General features: G+C 36.9%; 1 protein-coding gene across 4 annotated transcripts in view; it reads left to right on the top strand.

Annotated features, from left to right (window-relative positions):
• The window catches only part of CTNNA2 (catenin alpha 2), a 524,203-nt gene that overhangs the window by 489,513 nt on the left and 12,536 nt on the right, over positions 1-22,154 (top strand). For 2 of the 4 annotated variants that reach the window (XM_072862258.1, XM_072862257.1), the window contains 3 exons: positions 204-309; positions 3,361-3,495; positions 17,105-17,248. In XM_072862258.1, the coding sequence (XP_072718359.1) occupies positions 204-309; positions 3,361-3,495; positions 17,105-17,248 (385 nt within the window). Of the gene's footprint in view, positions 1-203; positions 310-3,360; positions 3,496-17,104; positions 17,249-17,488; positions 17,534-22,154 lie in introns of those variants that run through there. The other 2 variants (XM_072862260.1, XM_072862259.1) reach the window with 2 other exon arrangements.

A 22,154-nucleotide genomic window follows, 5' to 3' on the forward strand; every position in this document is an offset into this window, starting at 1 on the left:
GTGAGGCGTTTTGTAAGAGAGAGGAAATATAGCAGACCGATTTCTTAATCAAGCTGTACTATAAAGTAGTTAAAAGGTGAAATTGTAATAAATTAAGAAGTCATTCATGTTACTATTTTAAAATCAAACACTAAACAGGAGCACTAAAACTGTTGCCTTTCATGATTTATTTAGATTGGGCATAATTGTATTGTATTTCACAGAGGTAAAGGCCCCCTGAAGAATACATCAGATGTCATTAATGCGGCCAAGAAGATTGCAGAGGCAGGATCGAGGATGGACAAATTGGCACGGGCGGTAGCTGATCAGGTAACAACAAAAATGAGCAGAAATATAATGTAACCTCTATCAATGAGTTGCCTTTTGCAGGAAAAGGTTATCTTTACTTGGCAGAAAATTACCTATTGAAAGTAATTGCTTGGATACTGATCTACCCATTGAATATAAGTTGTTTCTTCTATACCAATCAGCTTGGGTTTTGCAGTAGAGGAAAGTCATAAATGAGTCTCTCTAAACCTCAGAAATGCCTGAATTATTCCACAGCCTCACTTCTGGACCCAGGTGATTCTATTAGAATTAGACTGATATATTTGCGGCCATGAAAACAGTAGAGACTTGGATGCTCTGTTACCCCTGCCATATGCTTAGGAATCCTTATATTCTTTTCAGCTCGTTCTTCCAGCAATTTCCCTTGATATGGCACTTTTCTTTTTCAAGATTCCCTGACTCCCTTTCTTCTACTTTGCATCAGGGTATTGTGCTTTTACCTTACAGCCCCGTCCTCCATGTTCTAGGGTCTGTGTCCTCAGTCCCATTACCAAATTCATGTCACAAGTGAAAAGATGAACTTGCTATATCCAGCCCCTTTCTTTCAGATTGGATTATCTGTCCACCTGGAGAGCAAGAGGAAGCATCATATTAAAAGTCAAGAGCCCAATTTCAAATCCAGGTTCTAGGTAGCTAATTTTAGATTTAGGCAAATTAAATTTGTCTATTTTTTCCCTTGTAAACTTCCTATAGTTTCTTTCCTTTCATTGTCATCAGGATAAATTTTGCTGGGAGTGGGAACTGATAACTTCCTTGCCTCTAGTCTTTCTCTTTAAAATAAGTATTTATTTTTCTTCTTCAAGTAAGCATGTAATAGTGTGTAACACATCCTGCCACGGAATGTGGGCCAGACTGGCAAGAAACCTAAAGCTGACCATTTTCCTCTAACCTCAGAAATTTTGGGTTTAGATTTTCTTCATTATCAGCAGGCATTTTTCCTGTAATTAACCCATTCCAATCCTTCAGATGTAGCATCTGTTCATTTTAGCATAAGAAAGAAAACCATCTGTCAGCTGATGAAATTCCTAGTTTTATATTTTAATATTCCTAGTATTTATATTTGCAGAGGTGGAATATTTTCAAGAAAGAAACACAGAGAGACTTGCTATGCTTAGAGTGCATTGGCTTGAGTCACATTTTAAATTTCAGAAGACTGTAACATGCACACTTTAATAATAAACCGTAAAATCACAATGAGAATGAAGTGTTTGTTTTAATGGTTGCGCTTTAATGATATTTTACAGAACTTTGGGGACACTCATGCAATATAAACTTTTTATGGACAGTTGCATTTTTAATTACTGTTCCAATGAGAGAGATCTTACATTTTCATTCGCTCCAAGGTACTTGTATTTAAAGCCTTGTCAGCTCTCTAGAAGTATTGCTTTAAAGTTCATTTCTTTCAGTTCATAGACTTCAAGAGTAGGGTAAATATTTCTGTATTAAATTGTCACCGGTAGGGAGAAGAGGTCTCTTAGGGATTCATGCCTGAAAGATGTGGCAACTGTCTGAGAAAGAGAGGCATTATAGCATTGCCATAAGTATAGAACAGATTAAACCTAACAGCAACAATGAACCTCCAGCTTTGTTTATCGTTAGTTTTAAAGAGAGAGAAAAAAACAAAGTGACTGCTTTCAGGCTTATAGACAGCAGTATATGCAACTAATTCACTGCAAATATATTCCTTGCCAGCATTAGCTGTTGGGCCTAGAGCTGTCATCGCAAGTCAGAGGTTGTGATGCTGTTGACTCACGTGTGTATAATTCTATCAGGTTTTGTTGAAGTGCTCTGATAATATTTTACAAAAATTGAGCATAAATTTTGTAAGATGCTAAAAGGACATATTCGAAATCTTTGTTCCCCAAGCTATACATTCAAAGAACATTGTCAGTCAGACTTTGTTGGGTAGCCCCAAAGAGTATTTAGTGGAGACATGCTGTTAGCAATGGACCCTTTTAGCAATGTTTCATCAGAGTGAATTACTGAGCTCTGTTCTCTCGAGGCAAGACTTTGAATATTAACTACAAGAGTGTTGTTTATTATGCTGTTGATATTGTGGGGGACGATGCAGTTTCTATTAAGAGTCCCAAAGATTATGAATAAATTGTACTTGGGCCTTTTCTAGTTACATTGATTATAAAACCTTCACTGAGTCTACCACATTTGACCTAATGTAATTTGTGTCAAAACACATTTGAGATGCACAGCATCCCAAATGGTACAGGACTGTAGATAGCCTTCCCTCTAGTATGAAGATGTATCCCTTTAGACATGCAGAGGGACCAACTTATCTCATTGTGTTCTTTAGAAGGGCTGCAATACTGATGTCATCTGCTGAGAGACTCTAATATGTCACTTACATTTTAGTAAATAATTTCCTTCTGGCACAGACTAAGGTATTTATGCATTAACAATAAGCTTGCCAAATCTGTCAATACCAAACCCAAGCAGCCTCACCTCTGCCTCTCGAGTCCTTAGTGTGTCATTAAGGGGCCTGGCTTCTGCCAAGTCTGAAGCAGAGCTGTGTCCTCTGAAGGTCTGCACCAATGCCAGGGTAGCTGGCAAGAGTTGGCATTAGAGTAGATGTAATCAGTCAGAACTGGGTTTATCTGGACTTTAACTGGTCCATGTTGTATCTTAACCTGGACACCCAGCAGGCAACCTGGAGTTTCAGGTCAAACTTGGTCTTTTGGCTGCTTGGTAGATTCTTCTGTTCTGTACAAATTGATATCATAAGTTAACCTCCCCCACAAACATAGCAATCATATTATTTTCATTGACTTTCATTAGTGGCTGACAGACAGGTTTCTTCTTTTTACAAAAAGATATAGTGCGTCTTCAGGTTACAATTCATAAGTCTTGAGTTAAATGAAAGGTAGAGTTTGAATTTTCACATTTCATCAAGTATCTCATGTAAAGACGAAGTGAAATGGATCCACCTAATACACACACATTGCCACTATCTTCTCTGATTACCTCTTTATAATCATATAAACTCAGCTACATCTAATCAAATATTTCTTTTGTCTGTAGTGCCCAGACTCAGCCTGCAAACAGGATCTGCTAGCCTACCTGCAGCGCATTGCCCTCTACTGCCACCAACTCAATATCTGCAGCAAAGTGAAGGCAGAAGTTCAGAACCTGGGAGGAGAACTTATTGTATCAGGGGTAAGCTGGTATTTGTATTTAGCCATTTATGTTTCCCATGTAGCACTTAAAAGGGAGCATGTTTGATGGCAATAATGTACAAAAAAAACCCCAGCGATTCATAAGCAAGCTTTTTAAAATGTTATCGCCATTATTCCAGACCTTACAATAACATGCGTAGAGCAATTTGATTTTCCAAGTACCCTTTGTTTATACTAACCTTGTAAAATCTTCATTCTTCCAAAAGAAAAGTAATTTCATAGCCTAGAAAGTCATTGCCAAGCTGTGAATATTATAATTATTTGGAGCTTTTGTATATTTGCTCATTATAAATCTTCTTTCCTTTGTTAGTACTGGTAATTTCTTTCCTCTGTGCAGAAGCCAGCTCTGTATGAAGTGCATATTGTTAAGATGGTGATGACTAATGGGATTTCATTCACTCAGGTTCCAATGCACACTAGGTTTAGCAAAAACTCTGGAAGGCCGGCAAAATATTTTAATTTTTGATGCACGTGCTGTTTTCAAATACTATTGGCAAACACAATGATTATATAGTCGAATTCCCGTCCATTTATTTCAGTTGTTTTCAGTGAACACTACAAACTTTTTACACACAATCTCTTTTAGAAATAAAGACAGGAATGTGCAGCAGCAGTAATATTATAAACAATGAGTTTTCTACATTTTTAAACTATTTTTTCTTTCCTTCCCCTAATGTTGGAGTCTGTGCCTCTGGCAGATTACTAGAACCAAGCAGTAGCAATTGCTGCTCTTCATTATTTTCTTTCTTGTTTTGTTCTTTTAACTAATCACCCTAGTACTAGCCCCATGACACCTTTGTTGTCTTCTAACTCAAATACACACCATATGTATGTAAAGGTATAACATTTTTCACTCTCCTGAGTGTGTTTTCAAAATGATGGTGATTTGTGAGACGCAAGATACTTGGAACAAAGTTGTTTTCAAATGCGGTTTTGAAAAAGCACCCTTTCATTGTTTAAGCCCAATCAAGTACGAAGATTGTTAGGACAACTAACTTGTGCCCTTCATTTCATCCATAAGATTCCCCAGTGAAATCACTGGCCTTCCTCAAACATATCAGAAGTCAGAGCAAATGTTCTCAACTACATAACGTTTTGATTTTTTGCAAAGCACTATAGAAGGTCTTAAACATTTGCCAGGCTTTCTTGGATCAAACATCCTGAAGTCATATATGCAATCCTAAAAGGAGCTGCTTAAATGTTCCTGTGTCTGTCATGCAATTGGTCTTCACTTCTTGACATATGTGCATATGTAATTTTAATACCTTGACCTTCCTACAGCAATGAAAAGATCCTCTTCCATTTTCCTGATATTAATGGAGTGATCTGTCCTTGTATCACTGACAGCTATGCTGCATAGTAAATGCTATGATCTTTTCTTACCTACTGCCATCTGGGTCCAACTTTCATACTCATTGAGCTGTCATATTCATCTATCTATAACAATTACCCAAATCAGTGCTTCTACCAGCTTGGCTTTTGTGGTTGTGTGTGTTTCTTTTTCAAGTCTCTTTATTCAGTGTATGTGGATGCTGAATAAGCCATTGTGAATCTCTAGCATCTATTCGTTACTGGAACATCACCATCCGTTGTGAAATTTAAATGGCTGAACTGCTTGACTTCATCATTTCCAGTCTGGCATTGTTAGCATCTGCTGCTTACCAGGCTTCATCATCATTGTGTTTCTGTTTGGTTGCATTTTTACAGTCAGTTGCAGACAAAGGCAAAACTAGCTTCAACCACAGAAATTATTTGGGTCTGTTCCAAAGACTCAGTAGTACTGACATACAGAAAATTTTAAGATTGCCCAGCTTGCTTCTTCTTCCGTTGCTCTGAAGAGGAGGTGATATAGAGTTGAACTCCTGTACATCCCTTTTTGAGAGCATTATCTTCTTATCTGGTATAACACCATTAGTACAGTGCTTTCCTGACAGTGTTTTCCAAGCTGTTTATCTTCAAGGTTCTGGGTACTGTATGCTCCTTTGCTATCCAGAGATCTGGTATCCAAGTGCACATCTACATCTGCTTGTCTACTTGCTGCTTCTGCTTCCATCTTCTTCTTCATTTTCTCTTGGATAGCCACTTACAAATAAACAGTATTTTATTTACATTAAAATGAAATACCATTATTTGGCAACTTGCATACAGTACAATGTTAGAATTACAATAGAAATCCAGAATGCAAGCTTCCCAAGCTATGACTATAGAAGTAAGTTTATGTGAATGCACTATATTCAAGTGTTTTGATGTAAATAACAAGCACCAGGATGATTATTACAATATTGTAATTTACTACCGTGTTTACAAAGAACCACAATATAATTCAGATTGATCCAAAAGATGAGTTATGATTCAGAACTATTATGGGGAGTACAATCTCTGCTTGAATTTTTGCATTATTAAGAACATTAATCAATATTTATAAATGAAATGAATGTATGCATATGTATGTATGAATCTATGTGTGGGCATATGTATATTTATGTAAAAAGGAAAGAGACATAAACCCAATTAAAACCTAAAAGACAGATGAAAGCCACCCCACAGTTCTTATAGTTCTGTTAGAGAAAAATGTGTTGTAACAACTTCAAAAATACTGTATACATAACATATAATGTGCTATATATCTTTTGGTGAAACGTCTATTTCTTTTTTTTCCACAAGATTCAGTAGTTCAGTATGGTTTATCTCTGAAAATAAGCATAAAGCTGATCTTGTCTGCTTTTTCCTCTATAGATTGATATGATACTAGCATAGCATATGAAGGGGTTCTTTTTGGCATCATTGACTTTGCTGCAAATAGGAAAACAGATCAAAAAGTAAGAAAATGTCACACTCCTGAAGTGTAAATTATTTCAGTAAAGGAAAGAACCCACTGTTGTTTTTCCCTTTCTTTCTTCCATTCCTTGTCCCCCAGCTCTTTCTCTCCTTTGATGTTTCCCATCAAATTCCCTGCATGCAGATAGCAAAATTATTTTCACCAGATAAGTAAGATCTGGCAATTGAGAGTTAGCGTACATCAGCCTAACCTCAGTAATATCAATGGAGCAAGGCCAATTTAGACTATCTGTTGACTTGGCCCTTTATGTTGCAAGGTGAGACTCTTAATTCCTGATTCCAAATGAGTTTTGAAAAGTAAAATGTGATACCTGTGTATATGTGTTCTTCAGTGAGGAGCCTTGTAAACTTGAAGAAGATTATAGGGAGGAAAATAAAGAAAAGGGGTGAGGAGGAAGTTAAATAAAAGCAAAAAGGAATTAATATTAAAAAAAACACAAAAGATTTAAAAAATATTTCTAAACTGTGTAGATGATATCCTTGTTCCTAATAAAAGTCTCCTTGACCTTGTTCCATAAGCAGATAGATGTTTCTGTAATTTTAAATTTGAATATTCCATTTCTAATTCCCCTCTAAGAATAAACAACCTCCTTTCATAAAATCACAGACTAAAAGCACTTCAAAATAATTTTCTTTGTCTCTTGCCTTAGTTTATTTAATGTAATGTATATTTGCTTCATAGTCAGTTGCACCATTGTATTGGAATGAGTCCTCTGAGGTGCTGAGCATATGCTACTCTCAGTGAAGTAAATACCATTTACATATACTCAACTCATGCTGATAGATAGCCTTTTTGTGATTGCTACTTTTGTTGAATAGAGTTGGTTTTAACCATGATATTTGTTATTTGGATAAAAATTCAGACTTCTTCTAACTCTAGGGCTGCTTTATTTTTTTAGTATTCCTGTCTGACTCTTGTTAGCTAGACCATTACAATAAAATAGATCTATATATTCATTTCTTACCCTAGGATAAACATCCACTTGTTCTGTTTACTGCTGCTCTGAAGCTGATCAGCTCATTTACCTACTCTCCATTTAGGCTATGAGCTTGTATTTCTTAAAATTCTTGTTTATGTTAGTAGCTTTGCTACAGTTTTTCCTGCAGGATTATATTGAACAGAATCTAAGAAAATCCCTTATCCAAGGCAGCCCCCTATCGTTTTCAGGTTTGATTTAGAACTCTACAGATATAATCAGCTGTATTATCAGAAAATTTGCCTAGTTTAAAACTTCTGAGCCAGATAGATATGCAGTGTCATATAGAGTAACAGCCATGTACCTTTGAACGCTGCCCAAAAATATTGAATCGATAGCCAAAGCACACTCCAAACATATACTTTAGCTGGGTCCAATTTCCAATTATTTTCAAAGGCCCATTTATCTTAGCATAATAGGCTCAGCTATGATACTAAGAGAAGGATTCTTAGAACATTTTGAAGATACAAGACAGTTTAGTTAAAATTGTGACTTTATCTAGGAGTTCTTGCTTGGTGAATTTAAGTGAAGACTTTGGGGGAAAAAGGAAGGTAAAAGGGCTGGAGCCACCCCATTAACTTTGGGTAAGACATGAAAATTCCTGGAACACCTGGACTGGGAAGTTGGATGCATAAAAATATTAACAGATATGGGATATACTGCAAAATAACTGTCTCTATGTTTATTCTTGATCAGTAATAAGAATAAGGTAACTGGAAACAGCTAGTCATCAAAAAAGAATGAACCTCTTTATTTATCTCAGAATAACAGTATGCATCCAACAGTTAATTCAGGTGAGCTGGCAAACAGTTTCCCTATGAATTCTGCCTATGGATCTTACATCTAGTAAACCAAAATGGTTTAAAGGTCATACTTTACTTTCATTTAAGGCTGAATCACCCTCAGCTACCTTGTGCTGTAAAAGTTGGTATGCATATGGGCACTGGCATATCAAGTTGCTACTCATGAATTCTATAGACTCAAAGAAAAGTCGGGTAATTTGAAGTTCATCTGCTATGAAAAGCGAGTAAGGCCATCTTTCACTGAATTTGGATTAAAAGCCTGTGCATAAGCAGTTGCTGAAGAGCCACTGATGTGGTATTTCATTTCCCTGCATCAGAAAGCCTTTCTGGGGTTTTTCTTTTGTTTGGTTGTTTTCAAGTAGGCAATCAGAGAGAACCATTGCCTTTGAAATGCTTAAGAGTATGGAGAAAATGTTGGTTTGGAGTTTGGTAAATAAAGTAATTTAATTCCTCCTGAATCAGGCAAGAATTTAGCATGATGTTAAAGAAAGTTTGCTGAAGGGAGAGTTGGCAAATTGACAAAACTGTCGGGTTCCTTTTCTTCAAGATTCTCAGGAGTGCAAAAAGGTTACTCTTGTTATTTTTAGCTAGCAACAAAATAAGTTTTACTATTAATTCATAACAGAAATGGAAGAATGCTACATGAAGTATACTCACAGAAACAGTCTGACAAACCAGGGTTTGTAGATATTTCTGGACTGGGCTGCTTGGACTGGCAAGCTGTCAGTGTTTTCAGTAGGAAACACCTGACCTAAGACCTAGCGATACTTAATGATTAATAGATATCACTAATAGAAATTTTGTGTTTTGTCTGCTAGTGATTCAATTTACTTGCAGCTGAGGGTAAAAGCAGTTCTTCCTAAATAACTGCTGTATTCATGTTTGTTGGACAGTGGGTGCTCAAAGAGTTACACACCACAAAGAAGAGATATAGTCCTATGTCTAAGCTGACATCATTGCAAGACTAGGGTTTGGTTTATGGTAATACATGAAAAATGGATATAACACAAATGAATATACTCAAATTGGTAAAGGGAAGTTAAAGATGGACCCAGGGACCCTATAGATAATTACTAAATTGCTCAAGAACATAATTCGACTTTTGTGATTTTATTTTTTAATTTAGGCTTTCTTTTTTGCACGTTGCTTTTCATATTTACCCACTGTTTCACCTACAAGATTGTAGTAAGAAGTTAGAATGGCAAAAAAGGGAGTTTACAAATATGAACATTGAGTCGTATGTACCAATGTTGTGACAATAATGTGAGATGGGACACAGGGAAAGATATTTGTTTAGGATGGCACTGGTGGAAAGGAGTTCTGTTTTGAAGCTTGGAATGAAAACAGTGGGTAAAGGAGAGGACTTTGGAAATAACAAAGAAGTAAGCTAAGAAACTTGAAATATGATACATGAAAGGGTTGGGGAAGAAAAAGCCAACCCAAAAGCAAGATAGGAATGTGAAATCAAAGAATTGCAATGGTGGGAAAGGACTGAGATAGTCAGGACCGTAAAGTTGGCTGGACTCCACAATAATCTCTACACTCCTAATAGAAAAAGCAAGGAGATAAAATAAAAACTTAGGGTCTTTACTTTGGCTCTGAAGTTACCGCTGTAAAAAGACAGCTTCCAGGACAGGAAGGCTTGGGGCTAGGTGGGGAAAGTGAGAGACCTTGATTTACATTGTATATTCAACTAGCTCATGTCATCTGCTTTGGAAGAAATGAAAGAAATGAAAAATACAGGGAGCTGTTTCAGCTGTGCCTTTTGGGATGGAGATATATTTAAGTAACCTCTGCAGATATGTTTGAATGTATGCAGACATATTGATATATGAGAGGGTGAAATAAAGCCATAGTAAGTGTACTCTGTTCCAAAATATGTAGCTATATGAAGCACATGATACTTATAAATATACAGGTTTTGATAAGCCTTTATCTGGAACAAATTGTTTGAGCTTTTCTATTTGTGAGTAATACAGGAGTCTCCAACTCCTGCTGGCACAGGCTGTATCCCTCAATACACTGTGCAAGAAAGGGACTACATGGGACCCTCAGGGGTCTGTACTGGGACCAGTACTGTTTAATATCTTCATCAATGACATAGACAGTGGAACAAGGGCACCCTCAGCAAGTTTGCAGATGACACCAAGCTGAGTGGTGCGGTTGACACGCCTGAGGGACAGGATGCCATCCAGAGGGACCTGGACAAGCTCGAGAAGTGGGCTCATGTGAACATCTTGAGGTTCAACAAGGCCAAGTACAGGGTCCTGCACCTGGGTCAGGGCAACTCCCGGTATCAATATAGGCTGGGGGAAGAAGGGATTGAGAGCAGCCCTGTGGAGAAGGACTTGGGGGTACTGGTGGATGAAAAGCTGGACATAAGCCAGCAATGTGTGCTCGCAGCCTAGAAAGCCAACCATATCCTGGTCTGCATCAAAAGAAGCGTGGCCAGCAGGTCAAGGGAGGTGATTCTGCCCCTCTGCTCTGCTCTGGTGAGACCCCACCTGCAGTGCTGCGTCCAGCTCTGGGGTCCTCACTACAGGAAGGACATGGACCTGTTGGAGCAGGTCCAGGAGAGGGCTACAAAAACAATCAGAGGGATGAAAGAAACATGTCTTCTATGAAGACAGGCTGAGAGAGTTGGGGTTATTCATCCTGGAGAAGAGAAGGCTCCAGGGAGACCTTATTGCAGCCTTTCAGTACTTAAAGGGGGCTTATAAGAAATATGAGGACAGACTTCTTAGCAAGGCCTGTAACGATAGGACAAGGGGTAATGGTTTGAAAGTAAAAGAGGGGAGATTCAGACTGGACATAAGGGAGACATTTTTTACGATGAGGGTGGTGAAACACTGGCACAGGTTGCCCAGAGAGGTGGTAGATGCCCCATCCCTGGAAACATTCAAGGTCAGGCTGGACGGGGCTCTGAGCAACCTGATCTAGTTGAAGATGTCCCTGCTCATTGCCAGGGGGTTGGACTAGATGACCTTTAAAGGTCCCTTCCAACCCAAACTTTTCTATGATTCTATGTGGTAACATAAAAAATTTATCATCCTGACACTGAATCAATTTACTACTCCTAAAGGATAAAGGCATCAATGAGTTATGCAGGTTAATCAAAATGAGTGCTGATAAAATCCCTCACGTCACATAGTCATTATGTATGATGTATTTTATGGAAACACTGTCTTAGGGCTTTCTGAAAGTTAAAACAGTGAAGAATTCCTAATTATCCTATGAAACAGCTCAAAGACGAAGGAAAAAAAAAGACATAAATGGATGCATCTATAGTGTTTTAAAGTCATTTACAATACCTCTTCCAAATATGTAACAATAATAAAGATTTAGTTCATTATATGAAGCTTACCTATTGCTTCCCAGTAAAGGTAGTGTGGACCAGGAGCCCAGAGAGTTTGTACAATTGGCATCCTTGGAGGGGTTCAAGCCCCAGGTAGACAATGCAGCAGCTGAGCAGATCTAATGTTGGTAATCAACTCATTTCAAGTCGAAAGTTGTACAAGAGACCTCCAGAGGTCTCTTTCAAGTGACGTTTGTACGGTGTTTTGATTCAGCTAAGTGATAGATCCCATAGGATCTTATTTCCACGTCTGTGAGTTCACGTGGTTTTGTCTTTATAACTGTCACTGGACTGGACAATAGTATATACCCTGAGCTTTGGGCATCTGGGCAATCATAAGTATGATCCATGTAAAGAATAGTGCAGAAGACTTTGGAAAGGTTGATTTATTTTTATTAGTGTTATGGTTATTTCTTCAAAGCAGCTGAGTGAAGGTGGATTGGTGGTGGGCAGAGTTTACATTATGTAAGGAAAAGTAGATGAATGAAGCTTAAGACATAACTGAAAAATTCAACAAGAAAATATTTTTTATGAAATAATCTCATTTCTTTTGAAGATACAGTGTTTTGATATAAGGCTATTTTCAGGACTAAGAAAATATCTCACTGTATATAAATGCACATGTAAACACACATGCACATAAATATGAAACAATATATCCTGCATAAATGGAAAGATGTTATCTAGAATTTCATCGGTAAAGCAAAATCACACTGCACTTGTCTTCATTAGAATATATTCAAGGAGACAAGAAGCACGCACACCATCTATATGTCTACATTTAGTAGGTTAAAATTTAGACAGGTCAGACTTTTATCCTTATTAAGAAGCATTTTGGCTACAGGGAGCATGCTCTTGTGCTTTATCAAGTAACAAATATTCATGAATTTCTGAAGATTACATTTATTGAAATTTCTCATTAGAAGAGTTTTCTGCAAAGAAAAGCATTTCTGATACCAAATAATGTTAAGCCATTTAATTCCATGAGAACAAAGCAGACTGTTACAGATTCAAGATTGAGGCTTGAAACAAATATGATCATAGAAGAAGATTAGAGAATTGAAGGAAATATTAATGTATACGCTTCATTACACACTGCATTTGTTTTAAAAATAGTAACCACTCTAAAATCCAAAGCTCGCCTGCTACAGCAGTTACGGCTTCAGTCCAGCTTGTTTTCCTATTCCAGGCCATGCTGAATGAGATGGGGAGAAAATGGCAATATTGTGACTTTCTGAATACACAAACTGCAGGAATTAGCAAAGCCTAGAGACCATTCTAACATACCCTAAGGTATGGTCCTAAAGGACTATTCCTCTAAAAATTACTATAAAGAAAGAGAGGACTTAAGTGCTATCTCCTGTTCACCTCTTTTCCTGTCTTACTGCCTTTAAACGAGGTGGTTTGGGACCAACCTTCACCATTTATATTAAATAAGAATTCCTTTCCCCTGGGTCTTTCTCAGGTACATCCTGAGGCTTTAAATAAAAATTAGTTTTGTTTCTTGCACATGGAATTATGGAGAACTGAATTTACATAATTATAGATTTAGCACACAATAGGAGATTTTCAACTGTGTTTCTTATACAGAAGTACATCTTTTAGCACTTGCAATTATTTAACTTCCTGATTTGGATAGTGGTGAGACTTAATCTCACTTCTAAAAGTACTATCAGCTGTTGCTTTTGCAGATATTAAAAAAATAACAACTTCAGTTCAGACTCATCAATTTCTTTCACTTTAATTATAGTTCTTGACAACCTGAGTTGCAGATGAGTAACACACACATAGAAACACTCACACATAAGACGACATACCCTCAAGGGAAAACATTACAGGTTTTCCCAGCCTGAGCAGATTCAATTACAAATACTGAGCAAAACAGCTTACAACAAAGTATTTAATAAAACTCACAATAAGAATGTATTTCCATTAAATGTAGGCGGTTATAATAACCTTTAAGAAGAGATCAAACTGAGTGAGGAAGGTTAAAAGTTGCCTTATATCTTTAGCCTCTAAAATATTTTCTTCCACACTTGGAATGTATTATTATTACTATTAAAATTATTATTTATGAACCTCATAGGAGCAAAGGAAAAATACGTCTTTTCTCATATCACATCATTAATCTTACATAACTGATAAGCACCTGCATCAACAAAAAGTGTTTGTTTTGTATAATTTATCCAAGACATTGATATGGAGTCAAAGTAAAAAACTATCTAGTATCAGCAAAATCAATCCTAACCTCTTACTGTTAGATATTCTCAAATGCTTTCTTTTAACATCAATTCTTTCTAATTTTGACTAACAATCATCTAAATACCTTGTGAGCTAGGTTACCAGGTAGGTAATAGTATCACTAGAAAATGAGATGAAACATACAAGTGTTTTGTCCTAAATCTCATCAAAGACCAAGTTAGAACTCTATAAAACTGGATTAGAGCATCAATATCCAATCCAAAAGACTGCATAAACATTTTCATCCTTTTTTATACCTGCAATGAGATTCAACATTCCCGTTGTAAAAATATTAGAGAAGTTACAGCTTTACTCAGTCTCAGATGGGATGTTACATATTTCATCATTCCTTAGCTACGACAGATAATGAACAAAAACGATTTTTCCATTCATCCATCAAGCTGATCCACTACAGCAAGAGGACATCTTTGGGTCAGAGGCGTGTCTGTGTTAAGGTCTCCAACTTTTATGATATGTGTCAGCTTGGCATTTTTACATGGTCTTTTCAGGCAGTTCTTCCAATTTCTTAAAATATATTCAATTTTACCTTCTGAAGGTATACCAGTAGTACATATAATGTTTCTGCACAGCTGGGGCTCCTCAGCTTTTCACAGTCTTGCTGTACTCAAACTTTATAGACAGCAGCCACTGGTACCTTAATGGTGCCTTCCCATTCCCCATCATCTGTCCATCTTTTTAAGCAAGAAAGAAAGCACTGTGGTGTTTTTTCCAACAGATCTTTGATGTCAAACTTTTTAAAACTTGATTTCTAGTGCCTGGGTACAAGTGACTAAATCAATGACTTGATCTGCCTTCACATAGTTTTCTTATGCTGTTAGGCTTAATTTACGTCCCTTAAAAAATATTTTAGACTATTAAAGTCTTCATTTACTGTCTCTTTGTATTTCCATGCATTCATTTAATTAATCTTAGTTGTATTCCTTGGAACACTTGGAAGTTTTCCCTCTTTTCTTGAATGTACATGCATTTTAGAAATGTTTTCAGTTAGGTATATTATATCTCTGTTCACTATTTAGGCAAGTAATTTAGGCGAGTGTTCTAGTGTATGTTCACAAATCAGTCTTATCTTTTTTGCTCTTCCCTTAATTTTCTCTTTATCAACTATAGATATCATACTAAGCAGGTCAAAACAAGATTTCAGATTTGAGCAGTGCTAGCCCCAAAATACCATCTGGAGTATTGTCTGCTACCTAATCTATTGACCTGTTTATGTCACATTATCATGATGGAATCTACCATATTTCTCCATATTTCTCATCTTGTGTTGTTACTGGAAAATATTCTTGGCCATACTCAGTCTTCCAGAATTTAATTGTGCTACTTCCATATGTTTCTATTCCAATAAAAGACAATTTATTTCTTTTTAGGAGATCTTAGAGCTGCTACTACAAGTGTAATATTTCTCATATTTAAGGATATATCCTCTGAACATCCTTCTCTTTATCAGAATGAGCAAGCTTGCTTAGGCTTCGTAAGGTCTGGTGGTCACAGGAGTTCAAAATATATTCCTACTTTATTTGGCAAAAACAACTGTGGTGCAATAGTCAAGTCATAGGTTACCTAAGTTATGAATTAACTGAACTCTACTTGGTACTTTTGACCATAAAAGCCTTTAAAAGTTCATTTTTTCTTTTCTCTTTGGCAGACTAGTAGACATGTGTTAATAAGGAGTAGATGCAATACAGCATACCAGAGGTGTTATTCCTCCTCTCTATCTTCATACATGCAAATAGCTTGAAATCAAGATGAAGTAATAAGAAATCAGACAGACATATGTTTAATTCAATTATGAACTAAAATTCACAGCACTATCAACACTTTGCATTACTCAGATGCAGCCTAGTTTTGCATTGTGTTCCTGAAGTTATGTATCATCTCTAACAGTCACAACAGCTCTTCATTTAGTTAACTGGACTAGCCAATTTGTTGAGTTTTTAAAACCACAAATACACTGGTTTAAAGTAGCATCTGCAGATACTGCAGGATTAGATTATGATACAAGTTTTGAAGGTTAAGAAGAACAATACTTGACTTCTGTTGTTAGGTGAAGTGACTGGTACTAGACATTAGTCACACACTTTCTTTTTTCAATAGAAGGAAAGGAGAGAAAAACAAAGAGCACACAAACAGAGCAGGGAATACATATTAATTATTACAAAGACTGAAAAAATAATCATGATTAGATTACAATTTACATGATCCTTGTAGCAATAAAAAGCCTAAGGGAAAACGTCAATATTAACTCTGTGTGCTTATAATGCATACTCTTAAAAGAGATTTAAGGAGCATTCATTTTTCATCTTCCAAAAGGCAGGATCTTATGCTAGCACTCTTTACTGGCATTGAATAGTCCCCCATTCTCTGAGCAGTTTTATTTAATGGAGTAAGGTTTAGCAACATATACTATTTTTTTCAATTTTAGTATACAGCTAGGTTATTAAGAAAATCCCAGTGGATAATATAAGCAATTATGTTTACTCTCAAACCTGCTTTTCAGAATTTGGATTATAAAAATTCCATTTACAATAAATTAGAATGAATATCCCATTTTAAGCCCTCCAGTTTCAGTTCTTGGGAAGTTTTTTGAAAAAAATGTGCTTCAGCCTGTAAGGTTGTCATTGTTTAAAAATGTACAGTCTTTGAAAGCATCACCTCTTTGCAATTTTGTTGATATTTTCTGGAACTTTAAAGTGTGCTCTGTAAATAAACATATGCCCAGAATTTTTATACTTCCCTCACTTGTTCTTTCAGCACAGTTTGTCAGTTCTCATTTTCAATGCGGGAAAAACATAATTCTTTCCTGACCTCCTTCATAGAGTGGTGTAGGTGGCCTACCCTCTGGCTTACTCTATTCAAGGGTCAGCCCAGAGGGCTGGATTGTGTAATATTTATTCAGCACTGGTGGACACAACTGTAATTCCAGTTGTAGACACTGGAATTTCAGCTGCTTGCATCACTGTTTATGTTTTTGTGCAGTTCTGCTGTTCAAAACCATAGGCAAAATAATGCTACCCAGGAGTCTATCAACAAAATTCATGCCCGATCTGATGTCAATCAGCTTTTAATGGGGACAGAGCTTTCTATCCTCTCTGGTTTTCATCAAAAGGTGCCAAAATTTATCCCCTTTCCCCATCAGCAAACCCTGTAGGGCTTGCATGCTTAACCTGTGCTATGGGAGCAAGTGAGAGGAACCACCAGACGGTGGGGTTACTCATCGTGGAAGAGTCCCTGTTTCCTTGACCAAGCATAGCTCCTTCAGCACACGTTTTCCTCTCTCCTCACCTCTACGCTACGGCACAATTTTTCTCTTGCTCTCTCTCTCACTATCTCTTTTCTGTATCTCTCGGAAATCAGACTGGAGTTCAGAGCACTTTCACTACCTTTTATGAGGTAGAGTGTGATGTCATAGATGGGGGCAGGGCTAGTCAACTTTCTACCCACCCACCCACCTGTGCTGAGGGAGCTACGCTTGAGACCGGAAGCAGTGACTCCTCGACGGTGAGTAACCTCCTGTCTCATCTATATCTTTAACTCTCTCTATAGATCTGGGGGTGGAGGGAAAAGACATGAGAATGGGGGATTTTTTCGTTAGCTTTTTTTTTTTTTTTAATTAACCATAGGGCTCACAGAATGAATTGCATGTGTTGTCTTAGTCACCTGCGAAAAATCATTTCCTTTCCTGTTCTGAAGTCCTAGTGTTAATGTCATCTGTAAAGTAATGATCACGTTTCTTTGCAGAGCTGGTCCATTTACTGGTGGCTAAACTGATCCTTCAACGTTTATCTTGCATTGTGAAAAGGCAGACTCTGGTCCCCTTGAATTCAATTGCTAAACTTCCATTAATTTAATTACAGTAGTGCTGGGCTATCATTTTTCTAAAGTACTTTGTGATTTAAGGTAGATGGTGTTATTTATATATTTATCATTGTTAACTGTGGGTAATGCCTGTTTATACAGGACAGGACTTTTATTTTCTATATTCTCTGTTACTGTTTTTATTTGCTTTTGCCAGAATGTTTATGAAGCTGTGTATTGACAATAGGCCAAATATAAGACCTATTTTATAGATTAAATACAATTCAAAAGTAAGTTGTGGAAGATGTGAAATTAAACAGGAAATAAATCCCAGGAGATGTAACTGAGATTTAACCTTTGAAATTATAAATCAAAGCATTTGATTTTGTTTGGTGTTAAGAACTTGAGATGGGTAGGGATATTGCTAACTGAATTTCTTGGTGTTTTTCTTGTGTCACTACCTATACATTACTATTTTACTTTAAAGCACTGTCTTGTTACCTATTTCCCTTGGCCCAAAGTATTACTGCTTCACTGTTTTAATATCCCTCAGCATTTTAAAAAAGACAAGATGGACTACGAAGATCTTCCTTTCTTGTTCTGCCTCTTGGGTATCTATTAAAGCTGTCATGATATCAGAGCTCTCATACTAAAGGGCAAAAGAAGGATCATATGAAGATTTTGACCCCTAGGGATACTGCAAATCTTGCCGTTCTTGTTCATTTAAAGCTCTTTACCAGCTCCGTGTGGGGTCTTGTCATATCTCAGTGAAAGGCACTAAAAGGCAGCAATGCATACTCTATAAATCAAAGGCAAAGAGAGTGCAATCACAGCCTTTTCAGCAGAGGTGGTCCGTAGCCTGATTGATGAAGTACTTCTATTTTCAGGTGACTCGGTGGCTTTGAGGAATTGGGTATAGGATGCAGAGCCTTCCATCTTCTGATCACTGGCATGTATTGGGGATTGGTCAGTAGTGATGGATAGATATTCCTCCCTGATGACTCAGTGATGCTCTTTATATCAATGCATAGGAGATCTGAATGAAATTCTGGGAGGATGAAAGTGTTGTTTACAAAGCTACCAAAACTTTCGCTAATGACTGTTTCCCTTCCTGTCAGAGAGAAAAATAAGGACAAAGAATATAAAAATTGGCTCCCTGACAGGTGGTGGCTTTTTTAGCTTTGAATAATGTGTGCAGGGAGTTTTATTACTACTGCTTATTCCTTTAGTAAACCAAACATTGAAGTCTCCAAATCTTCCTTTGCAAAGCCAAGAACTGGTCTAGCACACGTAGCTTCCCTAGCAAACTTTGATATTTTAAGTGGGAAAGAAAAAGCAGATTAGTCAATCTCTAATGTTTCATTGGGAAAACTTCATAGGAATTGCTGTGTTAAACACGGTCTGAGGTTTGTTCTTTTCAGAGGCAAATGCTTTGAGGTAAAGTTTAATTTAGATCCTAAGCACATGCTTTGCTGATGGATTTACAAAATTGTTTTTGCACATAATTATTTTTGCATAATGCAGGAGACTTTAATTTTTGCACAGAATAGGTAAAACATAAGGACCAACTGGACAGTGTCCCTAATCTCACTTCAGTGATACGAAAGCATTTTGGTGGCATAGACAGGGAAATTATTTTTAAAAGTGATATACAGATTGGGAACAGGAAATCAGAATTGGTATCATTCAGTAATTAAGGTGAATTAGAGATACTGATCAGCACTGAGGGGATATTATGGAACAGAGATGTCAGTGGATTACTTTATATCCAGAGAAATTTGCTCTCTAAATTTACCTTGTAAGATGAGCAAATCAGCAGTTGTCTGACTTATGTATAGGGGGGGCAGTTTGTAGAGGGAATGATATTCAAAATGACATAAACTGTTGCGATAATTAACCTGGAATCTGCCTGTGCCAAATCTAATAATTTTTTGTCCATGCAACCCCAGGATGCGGGTTTGCCTGAGTAACCTAACACTGGGAGAATAAATAGCCTAATTTTACATTTACTGAGCTAATTCCCCTGTTAAATTATTTTACTGGCAGCTATGATAAGAAAAAATGAAAACATCTAAAGCACACAGATTCCTGTATTTTACAGCTTTGGCTTGAATGTGTATTCAGTCAATTATGATGTTTGTTTTAACTGTATATTATTTACATGTACATAAATTACAGTAAAATATAATAAGGCCTAGATTTCAGCTGATTTTATTTAGAGTGTAATATGAAAACTTTTGAAAGCAAATATCTCAGCAACTTGTTCAAATATATGCTAATTTAAATGAGTTAAATCTTCGTGTTTTGCAAACTGAATGTTACTTTACAATAAGCCATTCTTAAAAATCCTGTTGTTTGCAAGCACATTGTGTATTCCTGACTCAAAGCAAAACCAGTAACTAGTATATTTATACCTATATGTTTAAGCAGGTCAGCATTTAAATTACAGATTTGTTCCTCACTCATGCTGGCAAGGTGTAAGCAATACTTTAATGATGTAAGACCATATATAGGGATCAAACATTTTTTCAGTATTATTAAGATAGCTTTGTAAAATTCCCAAATTTTCTGTATTTGCCAGGCTGATTTCTCTTACAAGTTGAATTAAAACTTTGTGGGTTGGTTCTTACCTTCTTTTTCTATATGAGAAGTGAGGGAGAGCTATGAAATGCACCATCTGTTCGCAAACCGTGTCAGCTGGCAGATAGATGCTCATCACCCTGCCCTCTCTTACTGCAGTTTTGGGCTGGTATAACACCATTGACTCAAAACGAATTATTTTTTATTTAATCTTGTTTAAGCAAAAGAAGTCACAATGATAGTGCACAGCATTCTAGAGGACTCTTCATGTTGATTTAAACTGCAATCCTTTTAAACGTCAACCTCAGCTCATTTGAATTGTCAACAAAAATGCTCAATAGCACTTGGACTGAGTATAGTGGTTGGAGGACACTAGGACTGCCTTAACACCCTGGACTTTCTGTTCCTGGGACAGTTGCATCTCAAAGACATTAAACATGATTCTGTTCAATCATAATCCTTTGGATTTTTATCAGTCCCTTCTGAGTGTCTCAAAGCAAACATGATGGTGTACCCTCGTAACACTGAAAACAGAAGCAAATATTGTCATTATTTCCCTTCTGCAAATGAGAATACTGAACCACACTCAAAGCAGAAAATATCCATAGAATCATGATGAGTTTCAAACAGTACATCCTTCCCCAAGACAGATAATTTTCAAGACCAGCGTTTCTCTATCTTCCATTCTATAGTCCAGTTTCGACTCTGGATGGCCAAATAAAAATAAAAAAAAATAAAACCAGGAGAAAGAGTTCACTGTAATTAAGAAGTATTGTTTGAAAATGATAGCATTGGAAAGAAATCTTGCATTAACAGGGGGAGACTACCCCACTCAAGCAGTGCAAAAGATGACAGTAGGTCTATGGTGTAATGAAAACTGAGTATTTTATTATTTTGCTTGAATTATGAAGAGTTTTTGACTATTATCTCAATTTCTATGTGGAGAGTGATTCATCCAGCCAAGTGTAAACATCTGCATCTAAGATGTTCACTCTAGGCTTCTTTTATAATTAGTGGAGATCAATAGCCATTTCTAGAGAGCAGATATTGTTGTTTCGGGTAGATGCTGACAGCTGGTTAGATTAGCAACATCTTAAAAAAATGGCAGAGGCATGGGCAGGTGAATTGAACCATGTATTCAGACAAGCATAGAGTCAGGGGGTTTAGCCTTGGGCATCTTTTGAGGGTATATATTCATATGTAAGTGATGAAAACTTTCTGTGGACTGAGCTGCTGGAGAAAGGAAACTGCCTAATTTTTTCTGAACAGAAATATTTAAATTGTTTTGTAAGGAGCATTTATCTATATAACGTAGCTCTCTGGGGGTCACAGTCGCATTAGTTTCTGTAGGCTGGAGGGATTGATATGTTTTTTAGTATGTGGGTTTCCCCCATTTGGCACTTTTGGGGATCAAAAGAGAAGAATTAAGGAAACCAATCTCAAAAATATTCCTTAAGTTTGATTGAATTCTTGGACTACTGGGTCAAATCCAGGGACAATTTTTTGCAGATGTTGAGCATCTATGCACAGATTCACTGTACTGTCTTTAGCATTCTAATGCAATTTAGGTTCTCTAAATATAATTAAAAAGGTGAAGTACTCTGGCCCATCTCCATAGAAAATGAACCCGTGAAAGCTCTCAAGTGCTCCATGGTTCCTGTTCTTCTCCACCAAGCACAGAAGGAGTCTGCAATGCCTTGGTCCAGCACCTGGAGTTAGGTAGGATGAGTGCCGGGTAAGACTTCATTTATAGAAATGGAAACTTTGAGAACCTTGCTTAGGTCACCGAACACATCGTCTCAGTGATTTTTATGAGCAGCCCTATTTTCCTTGCCTGCATTCCTAGTGGAATTGTTCAGGTGCAGACATCTGAAAAAATGCTTCTGGGGGTTCTAGTGCCACCAGCTATGAACACCTCTTGGATCCTGACTAATATTAAAAGACATTCAGTCACAATTTTTCTGATGCCAAGTAAGTGCAGACAAATCCATAGACAATCATGACTAATGTACAATATTTAAGTTAGGTA

This window comes from Ciconia boyciana, chromosome 5, assembly GCF_034638445.1.
Source record: "Ciconia boyciana chromosome 5, ASM3463844v1, whole genome shotgun sequence".
Taxonomy (NCBI): Eukaryota; Metazoa; Chordata; class Aves; order Ciconiiformes; family Ciconiidae; genus Ciconia; species Ciconia boyciana.